Source organism: Lipotes vexillifer, unplaced genomic scaffold, assembly GCF_000442215.2.
Source record: "Lipotes vexillifer unplaced genomic scaffold, Lipotes_vexillifer_v1.1 scaffold312, whole genome shotgun sequence".
In the NCBI taxonomy this organism is placed as follows: Eukaryota; Metazoa; Chordata; class Mammalia; order Artiodactyla; family Lipotidae; genus Lipotes; species Lipotes vexillifer.
This window is the reverse complement of record NW_006789251.1, coordinates 352,005-363,717: the sequence shown is the minus strand read 5'-3', so window position 1 is coordinate 363,717 and position 11,713 is coordinate 352,005. Positions and strand designations below refer to the sequence as shown.

The following is an 11,713-nucleotide window of genomic DNA, read 5'->3' as shown; positions in this document are numbered from 1 at the left end:
CCCAAAAAAAAAAAAAAAAAAAAGGATGTATACAGAGATTGATATTTATGCCATACCATGCATCAAAAAGCAGCACTGTAAATCATCTGTGAATAGAGAACAGGAATACAGAAATGCAACTACTTGTTCACAGGTATTATGTATAGGTCGTTGGATTTTATTTTTTTAATTTTTTTAATATCTTTATTGGAGTATAATTGCTTTACAGTGGTGTGTTTCTGCTTTATAACAGAGTGATTCAGTTATACATATACATATGTTCCCATATCTCTTCCCTCTTGCGTCTCCCTCCCTCCCACCCTCCCTATCCCACTCCTCTAGGTGCTCACAAACCACCTAGCTGATCTCCCTGTGCTATGCGGCTGCTTCCCACTAGCTGTCTATTTTACGTTTGGTAGTGTATATATGTCCATGCCACTCTCTCACTTCGTCACAGCTTACCCTTCCCCCTCCCCATATCCTCAAGTCCATGCTCTAGTAGGTCTGTGTCTTTATTCCCGTCTTACCCCTAGGTTCTTCATGTAGGTCGTTGGATTTTAAATGAGTTTTTTCTGTTTTCTAGTTTTTCTTTGTAAACATTTATAGTACAGAAAAATATAATAAATGAAAATGCAGACACCCAGTATCCAAGAGGTGAGAACCGTGCCTGCTCTAATCTGGACACTGCGCTGGCCAGTGCAGATCTGGCTGTGAATAAGCTGCAGGGTGTTTGTCTTCATGGAGTTTGCAGTTCTGTTGGGGAGGCAGGCCAGAAACAGTTAATTTCTGAGGGTTTTTTTAATCGCACCATTGTTGATTTACAGTGTTTGTTAGTTTTGGATGTACAGCAAAGTGATTCAGTTCTACATACATATATAGGTTATTACAAGGTATTGAATCTAGTCCCCTGGGCTGTACAGTCACTGAGTTATGAAAGGGGAGGGGAGGGTGCTGTGGAAGCCTAGAGCAAGGAAGTTTAACCCAGGAGGTGTTGAGGGAAGGTCCCCCAGATACAGTGACATTGGAGCGATGCTGGAAGGCTGAGGAGACACCATGTGAGCGAGGCAGGCTTGAGAGAATTTCACACAGAGGACATAGCCTCTGCAGAGAGAGGCACAAAGTCAAGAGCTTGGCCTGTTCCAGGGACCTCAATAAGCTGAGGGCGGTGGGAGCAAAGGGCAGTCAGTGTGAGGGCAGGGTGGGCCAAGGGGTAAGATGATAGTCGGGGGGACATGTAAAGCCCAGTAAGAAATTGGGGTTTCATCCTCAGGGCAAGTGGAGTCTGACATGAGCAGATTTAATTTTTAAAAAAAAAAATCACTCTGTCAGACCACCCTGGAGGTTAGATGCAAGAGGTGGTGAGAATGGACGCTGGGAAGTCAGCAGGGAGGGAGGGAAGGGGCTTGCAATAATACAGGAAAGAGACGGTGGCTCAGAAGTGCAGCAAGGAGTCTTCCTTTTGTATGAAGATTAACCCTGGATTGCTGGTTTGGAGATTTAAAGTATAGTAAGAACTCAACCCTATAAAGAGTTTTTAATTTAAAATCCTCTAATTACATAGCAAAATTTTTCATTTTTATTTTTAAACAAAGATTTTAGAAATCTTCAGGACAAATAAATCCTCGGTGAGCCCCTTATAACAAAGTGAATCAGTTATACATATACATATGTTCCCATATCTCTTCCCTCTTGCGTCTCCCTCCCTCCCACCCTCCCTATCCCACTCCTCTAGGTGCTCACAAACCACCTAGCTGATCTCCCTGTGCTATGCGGCTGCTTCCCACTAGCTGTCTATTTTACGTTTGGTAGTGTATATATGTCCATGCCACTCTCTCACTTCGTCACAGCTTACCCTTCCCCCTCCCCATATCCTCAAGTCCATGCTCTAGTAGGTCTGTGTCTTTATTCCCGTCTTACCCCTAGGTTCTTCATGTAGGTCGTTGGATTTTAAATGAGTTTTTTCTGTTTTCTAGTTTTTCTTTGTAAACATTTATAGTACAGAAAAATATAATAAATGAAAATGCAGACACCCAGTATCCAAGAGGTGAGAACCGTGCCTGCTCTAATCTGGACACTGCGCTGGCCAGTGCAGATCTGGCTGTGAATAAGCTGCAGGGTGTTTGTCTTCATGGAGTTTGCAGTTCTGTTGGGGAGGCAGGCCAGAAACAGTTAATTTCTGAGGGTTTTTTTAATCGCACCATTGTTGATTTACAGTGTTTGTTAGTTTTGGATGTACAGCAAAGTGATTCAGTTCTACATACATATATAGGTTATTACAAGGTATTGAATCTAGTCCCCTGGGCTGTACAGTCACTGAGTTATGAAAGGGGAGGGGAGGGTGCTGTGGAAGCCTAGAGCAAGGAAGTTTAACCCAGGAGGTGTTGAGGGAAGGTCCCCCAGATACAGTGACATTGGAGCGATGCTGGAAGGCTGAGGAGACACCATGTGAGCGAGGCAGGCTTGAGAGAATTTCACACAGAGGACATAGCCTCTGCAGAGAGAGGCACAAAGTCAAGAGCTTGGCCTGTTCCAGGGACCTCAATAAGCTGAGGGCGGTGGGAGCAAAGGGCAGTCAGTGTGAGGGCAGGGTGGGCCAAGGGGTAAGATGATAGTCGGGGGGACATGTAAAGCCCAGTAAGAAATTGGGGTTTCATCCTCAGGGCAAGTGGAGTCTGACATGAGCAGATTTAATTTTTAAAAAAAAAAATCACTCTGTCAGACCACCCTGGAGGTTAGATGCAAGAGGTGGTGAGAATGGACGCTGGGAAGTCAGCAGGGAGGGAGGGAAGGGGCTTGCAATAATACAGGAAAGAGACGGTGGCTCAGAAGTGCAGCAAGGAGTCTTCCTTTTGTATGAAGATTAACCCTGGATTGCTGGTTTGGAGATTTAAAGTATAGTAAGAACTCAACCCTATAAAGAGTTTTTAATTTAAAATCCTCTAATTACATAGCAAAATTTTTCATTTTTATTTTTAAACAAAGATTTTAGAAATCTTCAGGACAAATAAATCCTCGGTGAGCCCCCGGTGAACGTTATACCATGAAAATGTCATGTACTCATAAAATTGTGCAGAATCCAAAATGCTAACAGTTTTCCTGTAAAAGGAAAAGAAACAGGAAGGAGGAAAAGAAAAAATAACATTTGGTTTGGTGACAGATCTCCTTCTGTCACTGTGAGTTCCTTGATAGGCACAGGGCCTGGCATACAGCAGGGCCCCTGGGAGTCCTGAATGAATGAATGAATGCAAACTGCTGGATTAAAGATGTTTGAGGATTGTTTTTTGGTCTTTCTTGGTTTCTTTTTTTTTGGTTTGCTGGCAGTGCCCACCTCTCCTGCCCCTTCTACATGCTTATAGTTGCCCTGGCTGAAGCAGGGAGAAAGCTATTGGAAGAGGCTGCCTTTTAAAAGTACTGATCATTTCAAAATATTGTTTCTTTGCATATTTTGAAATTAGGCCAGTTGGAATCTTGCCTCCTTTTCCTGAAAAAAACTGGCAACCCAGAAAACTTTTATTCACATCTTTGTCATAAATGCTATTTGATTAAAATGTAGACTTTGTGGTGAAACATAACTTCATAAATATGCACTTACGATACTTATACATGTTTCCAAAAGCCAAAATCGGAAAAGGCCACATTCCCAGAAAGGGGAAGGAAACCACAATTTGGTGAACTATTTATTGTGTTTTGGATACTATGCTGGCCCCCTTTTACAAACAAGGACACTGAGGACATTTATGTTCAGTAATTTGCCCGGAGTCTCATGGTTCACGGCGAACCCGAAACTTGTGCTCAGGTCTGTGTTACAAATTTTTAAAAATCTATATAGGTCGGTAGGAGTGAGGATAGTAAATAGATGAAGCCCTAATTGGGAAGGTACTTTGTTCAAAAGTCCTTTGCCGGCTGATACTGTGAACTCAGAGAGGAAGAAAGATTCCAACTTGACTTCCTCCTCTTCGCCTTAGTCTATTCATTTTTAAAACTTTTTTTCATGAGCAAAACAGGGATTTGCCTTCTCTGAGGGTGTAGTGCTGAGAGTGACGAAGAGGTCTTTTCCACCCTCATGCTGAGTTGTTTTCCAAGTCAACTGATTTCATGGATTTCATTCAGTGGATTGTTTCTCTTGCTTTAAGAGAGCTTTCATCCCGAGGGTTCTTGCTCCTTTTCAACGCGGCCGACCCCCAACATGATGTGATGGGGGCGGTGTTAAGCTTTTTCACAGCACTGTCTGTTGGCCCTGATGCTCTGAGGCTCTTTCTCTCGCATTTGTCACAGTTGATGATGATGTTTCCATCTGCCAGGCATATGGAATTGGTGGTGCTCAGCACATCTTTGTTCCAGGCTGGTCCCAGGGAATATTTTGGAACTGTCTTGTAAATTCTCCCTGTCCTCTCCTGCGCCCTCATTACTCTCTCTCCCTGTCCTGTAGCAGCTATGGAAATCTGCCTTGGAGTCTCATTAATGAAGTCTGTCTTCCCTCCTCAACTAAACTCTGAGCCTCCGGAGGCCAGAACCGGGTCTTATTTATCTCCATGGGCCCCTTCCCTGGTCCCCACAGGGGAAGCACGGAACCCATCACTGTATTGGTTTGAGCCATTTTATTGGCTAGACTCCTGTGCTGTCCTTGCTGATAATTCTACCCATGCAACTGAAGAAATTCTGGCAATAGATTAATTGAAGAGGTTGCATTTTGTGCTGCCATTGACATGAGAACCCCAAACAGAACATCCTTACAGAGTTTTCTCAGGGTGGATTTTTATTTCTCTTGGATGATACTTAGAAGACAGTTTGGATTCCCGCATTATCCTAACCACGTTTTATGTAAACAAAAATCAGCCATCGTTAACACTTTAAAAGGGTTTTTAGGGATTTGTCATCTAGATTTTTCTCAGATAATCCCCAGCTGTGATGAGTAGGCTGTGGTCAGCTTCAGAAACAGTAGTAACACTAAACAGTACCAATGTTATTGTCTTACATCTAAACTGGAGTTAGGAATCGAACAGCTGTCATTTGGTCAAAGCTAGGACAGCCCATAGGCCTCCAGCTTGATAGGCTCGAGGTGGAAATGTTGTGACTCCGCTAGTCTTCAAGTTACTTACAGAGTCACCTCACCTCCAGAAACGTAACTTCATAAATACGCGTGTATGACACTTCTTAGACGTGTTTCCAAAAGCCAAAATCAGAAAAGGCCCCATTCCCAGAAAGGGGAAGGAAACCACAATTGGGGTAGTTTACAGAAGGTACATCCTTGAATTCAACTCCAAAAATGTTTATTGGACACCTGTTCCACACCCCGGGCTTCACGATGCTTTTGATTTTCTGCTGACGGTAGCTCACGTTTCTTACTGAATTCGGTAAGGAAGGTCCGGTGTTGACACTTCCGGTGAAAATGAATGTGGAAGTAAACGGCAGGTACACCTCTGAGAGAGAAGAAAGGACCTCTTAGGCACTGGGGTTATTTGGTCCTGGCTCTAAAAGCACACCCACAGGTAAATGACGGCGGGAAGTTCTGTCCTCCAGGGAGAACCGCATTCAGTCGTGGTTTGTGATTCCACTGTCTGTTTGGGTCTGTTTCAGGTAAGCCGTAACTTTGAGCTGGTTGGACGAGTTAACTTGGATCAGCTGGAACAGATGAAGGAGAAGATGGAGAGCTCCAGCAGTGACGAGGAGGACAAGGAAGAAGAAATGAACAGCAAGGCTGACGGCAGAGGTAGGTCCCCCTCCGCCCCCTGAGCCCCAGCTGGCACCCAGCCCGGCCGTGCTGAGATACAGCGGGAGGCAGAAGGTTGTTATAGGGGCACCAGAAGGAATGGACTGACTTAAGAAACACACCAGGGGCTGTGTCTTGTAAACTAGTACCGGCTCTAGAAACTCCCAGGAAATACATTCGGTAAAAAAAATACGTGGCGATGATTGGTTTTTTATTCAGGAAAACTGGTATCTTGGGAATCTGCAGAATAAGGACAGACAGCAAGATGGATGGTCCTGTAAAAGCTACTGAGGAATGTAAATGAGCTTCCAGTGGAACGCTTATTTAAAATTGCTTCTGCTGGGGCGCGCACTGCTGGGCTGGGGGGAGCTGCAGGGGGCTTGAGCTCTCTCCATGTGTCCTTCTGCACCATCCTCCTCATACCCCCCTTGCTACTGCTTTTGCTTTGTAAAGAGAGAGACCAGGGGCTTTTATTTGGCTGTGTTTGCAGGGAAAGGTTTTGTGGTATTTTTGTATGAGTTTCTGCGAGTCTATCATTATTTTCAAAGTGAAGTTTTTCAAAGTATATTTAGTGGTAGACATACGTTTACATGATCTAGAGTTGGTATTCTGTATTGCTCAACATAGAATCTTGTGGAAAACCCAAGACTCTACGTAAAGAATATAGGTTGGGATATCTTACTTTATTTTTTTTTTATTTTTTTTTTTATTTTTTTATTTTTCGGTACAAGGGCCTCTCACCGTTGCGGCCTCTCCCGCTGCGGAGCGCAGGCTCTGGATGAGCAGGCTCAGTGGCCGTGGCTCACGGGTCCAGCCGCTCCACGGCATGTGGGATCCTCCCGGACCGGGGCACGAACCCATGTCCCCTGCATCGGCAGGCGGACTCTCAACCGCTGTGCCACCAGGGAAGCCCGGGATATCTTACTTTAGTTGTTGCAGATTTATCAAAAGCACATGGATAACGTAGACCTGAGAAATAAATGTGATAGACATCATCCCAGTGATGAGAAGAATGGTACTAGTTGCCATTACTGAGCATCATGATGTGCCAGGCCCAGTGCTGGTGGGTTTTATACCTTTTTTCCTTAACCTTACATAATGTTAGAGGCTCTGCAGTTGGTCTGCCTGGATTTGGCTCCCAGTCGCGCTTGTTGGTTATATGACTTTGGGTAAATTATTTTATCTCTTTATGCATTCATCATCCTAATAATAACAGTGTCACTTCCTAGGGTTGTGTAAATCTTAAATGAGATAGCACACAAACGTTAGTCTAGTTCCTAGAACATAGTAACCAGCTAATAATAATGATAAAACCCTGCAATGTAGATGGTATTATTGCCATTTTTACAAATGGGGAAACAAAGGCCCGGGGTACTTAAGAGCTTGTTCAAAGTTTTAAAAAAAAACCAAAAAAAAAAAAAAACCACTGGAGGTTGAGTCTAAGTCTTCTGGCTCCAAAGGCAAAACATCTTTTACGCTACACACCATCTCCCCTACCCTTTGGACAGCGGGGTGTTCCTCATTGAAGGGAACCTGCCCCTGAATTCTGTCAGTCCAGTGGCCCTTAGGGCCTCACTCTAAGGGGCACTTTTGCGGAATTTCTTGGTTTTTCTTGCTTGGTCAGTCTGCAAGCCTAAGGAAGCCGACTTGGTGGCCGTTCCCCCTGCGGTTCTCCCTGTTCTTCCTGACTTGCCCTGACTTCCAGCCCCATCCCCTCACCCACCATCTTTTACCTCTGCCATAGTAGGAGACCACAGATTCGCTGAGTGGGGATCCAGTTTGGCTCCTGAACCCCCATGCCCATGGTAAATGGATAAATAGAACACCCACACCATATAGACTGATTGCCCTTGTCATGTTACAACTTTTATTAGTAGGGGCTGTAGTGATCTGTTTCTTACAAGGAAAATGGCTGTGATCTGAGAAGCATGGTTTTTAAATTTTCTTTTCCTTTATTTACTTTTAGCATTTCACAGATATGTTCTTAGTGATGAATTCTTTAACGTCTGTGCACTGTTTCCAGAGTTCTCTGGAAGAGGGTGCTTGTGACAGAGGGTACACAGGCTCCTTTTCTTCATGGTGCTCGGTGCCCTACCGTTCCGCTCCAGGAAATGAATTATTCCTCACTGGGTACCATGACTTTTGAATCTCTAGAGCCGAGCACACGTGATTTTACAGGTTCTAAGTACTGCAGAGGCAAGAACCTCTTTTAGTCCCCTCCTCCCCCGTGACGCCTCTAGGATAAATGGCAGTTATAGCTGTGAGAGCACCAGGCACGCTCCCTTGCTTGCCCAGCCTGGCCGCCCCCTCGCACGGGCACTGTGGCATCAGACCAGCTCTGTTTGCCTGCAAAGAACTTCATGGCGTCTGATCGCCTGTCCCTGGAAAGTTTAGCATCCACATTCATGAGCCTTAACAGCATGGGGAAAAACATCTTGGGGTGGAGAAGCCTGTATTCCTCTCTCAGCGGGTGGGGGAATTACATGAGTCACTTCTAGTAACGCTAATGGGAATTACTAGCCAAAACCTTCCCGTACCCCTCGCCGGATCCTTGAAAGAACAGCCTCCTTTGTCTCATTGCCTTTGAATCAATTTTCCACCATCAGGTGTATTCTTGCCAACCAGAAGAACCGGCACACAATAGCCTCGGGGTGTTTTTGCCAGACGTTCTGTCTTCCAGGAGTAGAGAGCGGGAGGTGGCTTTAGCACAGCTCTTGGGGCTAATGGAGAGCCATTTGATGTGTGACAGGTAATGACTGGCCTCCTCCTTTGAGGATGAAACAGCATGAGCCCTTGGAAAGAATAGGTGGCTGGTTTCATGTTTCCTAAGGGTAAGCGAGTGCGTGTGCCAGGGGCAGGCCCCGCGTTGGCAGTGTAGGTGCTCATCGGGCGCTCAGTTCAGGGGGCTCACGTCCTTGGAGCCACCCCGTTCCCAGCGTCCTTTCCCAGCACGAGAACCAGGGAGGGGACTGACTGTGGCCACATTGCAGGTCCTGCCTCAGAAGGCAGCTCAGAGGGAATCTGAAAGAGAAGAAACCAGGCGTGAAGAAATCAACATGAACCCAAGCAGGACCCTCCCCACCCCCTCTCATTATGCAGCTGGGAGGAGTTAGGAAGGCATTCTGCTGATTTCTTGCCCAAGATAATCCCTGCTAAGGAATTAATGCGCAGGGCAGATGGTGCTGTCTCATTTCCAATGAAAAGAATCAAGGAAGGTAGTCTGTGCAATTATTTTTAATGGCTTGTGTGGTGATCTTCTTAATTTGTGAGAAAATGTTTCATCTTTTGTTAAAACTGGCCCCATTCACAGAGCTTTTTGTGCTGAAGGTGAAGGCAGCGTAGAGACACCTAGCCTGTTAACGTCATCCTGAGCATTTTTATCAGACGGAGCGTTTCAACCAGGAGACATCCTCCTGTAACATCTTGTAGGTACAGACACACAGCGATCAGATACGCAGAGATGATCAACATTTCCCTGTGTGCTGCCCTCACTTTGCAGCGTGGCTGCAGAGCCGTCTAGGTCCTGCTATTTATTATGCACGTAAAGATTTGGCCCTCTGGTATAATCAAAGACATATGGGCTTGGGACTCAGGATAACACAAAGGCCATATAAGCCCTCATCTTTGAGTTTGCCAGGAGGCGTGGCCTGTAAACAATTAGCCAGCCAGTCCACGTTTATCAGACCACTCACGTGTGCCCAGGGCCGTGGAGGAAATAAAACGACAGTCAACATTTGATATTAACAACAGAGCTATCCAGAAGTGTGTGCATATCCCCATGTTCAAGAATACACCAATTGGACTTCTCTGGTGGCTCAGCGGTTAAGAATCTGCCTGCCAACGCAGGGGACACAGGTTCGAGCCCTGGTCTGGGAAGATTCCCACATGCCGCGGAGCAACTAAGCCCGTGCACCACAACTACTCAGACTGTGCTCTAGAGCCCGCGAGCCACAACTACTGAAGCCCGTGCACCGCACCTACTGAAGCCCATACGCCTAGAGCCTGTGCTCTGCAATGAGAAGCCCGCGCACTGCAACGAAGAGTAGCCCCTGCTCGCCACAACTAGAGAAAGCCTCTATGCGGCAACAAAGACCCAACACGGCGCCCCCCCCCCCTCGCCAAATATATATATATATATATATATATATACACACACACACACACACACATACTGATTGAGGCATAGGTGCCGGGCAGCTGGCCAGGAGCCCTTACTAGCTGAGGACACGCTTTCACATTCCAGCCTCCCTGATGCCCGGGACTCACTCCTGCTAGGTTCTTTGCTTACAGGTCTCATTCAGTGCTCGCAGTCACCCTGGGAGGTGTTGATTCTGATATCCATGGCAGATGATCACCAGTCGTGAGTCCTCAGCCTTCCTTGGATTGTGTCGAAGCCTTGAGGTCTTAACCACGCTTTTCCTGACCTGGTGCTTTTTTAGTGAGAGGAGATAAACTTGTGTCAAATAGAAAATGAATACATGCTAAACTTGAGGCACTGATAACAGAGCATCACAGAAGGGAGAGATTTGATAGGGAAAAAAATGCTCAGATGCCATTGGAATGGACAGAAGGGGTTCTTCAGGCAAGACAGACCCAGGTTATTTGTGATGGAAGCCACTGGGAGGTGAGGACACCTGGGGCTCGGGAACCACAGGGACAGTTCTTGAGAGAGTTTCAAGAAATATCGTTCGGTGAAAAGCCAGTAGGAGAAAGAGTAAGGAATCTGGAAATTGGTTTCACTGAATGGCTTTGGGAGGGAAGGTAGGAGAGGAGGTTTCCTAGTGGATGTTGACTTCTGCCCGCTCCCCGGCACACAGGTAACACCTCTGCTTTCTCCTCACAGATCTGATGAGATTTTCTGACCGTGGGGCTGCTATCAACACTGAGAAGCGTTTTCCATGTGAATTTTGCGGACGGGCGTTTTCCCAGGGCTCTGAGTGGGAAAGGCACGTGCTGAGACACGGCATGTAAGTCCCATGAAGGCCTTCGCCCATCGTGCGAGGTGGCGGTTTCTCCTGATAATACATAGACCCCTCTGTGTCACACTTCCGGGCATGGGAGGAGAGGCAGTTGTAACGAACTGGGTTTCTACCTTTCCGCTGGTTTTTAAATGGTCACCCAGACACAAGTCAAAGGAGGAAAGATCATCTTTACGAATGACAGATCCCGCTCAAGCCCTCGTGTAGAAGTGTAGCGCTCTCTCCAGCCCGTGTCCCTTCAGCTTTCATTAGCATGACGTTCTCTGATAGAGCGTGGACCGGGGTCCAAAGATCTGGCTTCTGTTCCTGCCTCTGTGATGACTCATTCCCTGAGTGGCCTTGAACCTTCCCACGCACCTCTTGGTGCCTTCAATGCTCTGCCTCGGGGACAGAGCCCGCTTCTGCCTGCCTCCCAGGTAGGTGGGAGCATACCTGTAGAGCACTCATAAGATCCTTGAACATGAAATTGTCCCCTAGATAAGGCACTTAGAGCCCAGCAGACGCTGGGAGAACCTAAGAGTTGGTCCTTCCAGCAGAAAATGCCCAGAAACGTGAAGCATCTAACTTCAGAGAATGTAACTAAGCTCCCCAGGACATGGGTCCCGTCTTCAGGTTTTTGCTTTTTGTTGTTTCTATGATTTGTTACTGGACCTATCCATTAAATCTGTAATACCTGAGTTGCTCTTTTAGTCCGAATAAATACAGCAAATCTCCAAGCTTCTAGGTTCCTCTGATGGGTCTGAGCATAAGGCAGTTCTTGCTATGACCGCTTATGATTTATATTATATTGTTCCCAGTACAGGAGGGGACATAAAATAATTATGTTGATCTGGAATCAAAGCATGGTATAATCAAAACATAGTATGATGGATATTTTTATAGGTTCAACTTTTTGATAAGATACCAGAAATATATGACCTAAGCATAACAGGTAGCAAGGATAAATCACTCACAGTTCATACTTGTAAGACCCCAAGACCTTTTTAGGATCAGAGAAATAAGGACATGAATGTTTTTTGTGTAACTAGAAAAAAAAAAAAAAAAA

General features: G+C 45.9%; 1 protein-coding gene across 1 annotated transcript in view; it reads left to right on the top strand.

Moving 5' to 3' along the window:
- ZNF462 (zinc finger protein 462) overlaps positions 1-11,713 on the top strand; it is a 109,113-nt gene that overhangs the window by 96,553 nt on the left and 847 nt on the right. The window contains exons 11-12 of the mRNA XM_007462442.1: positions 5,557-5,689; positions 10,533-10,656. Of these exons, the coding sequence (XP_007462504.1) occupies positions 5,557-5,689; positions 10,533-10,656 (257 nt within the window). The remainder of the gene's footprint in view (positions 1-5,556; positions 5,690-10,532; positions 10,657-11,713) is intronic.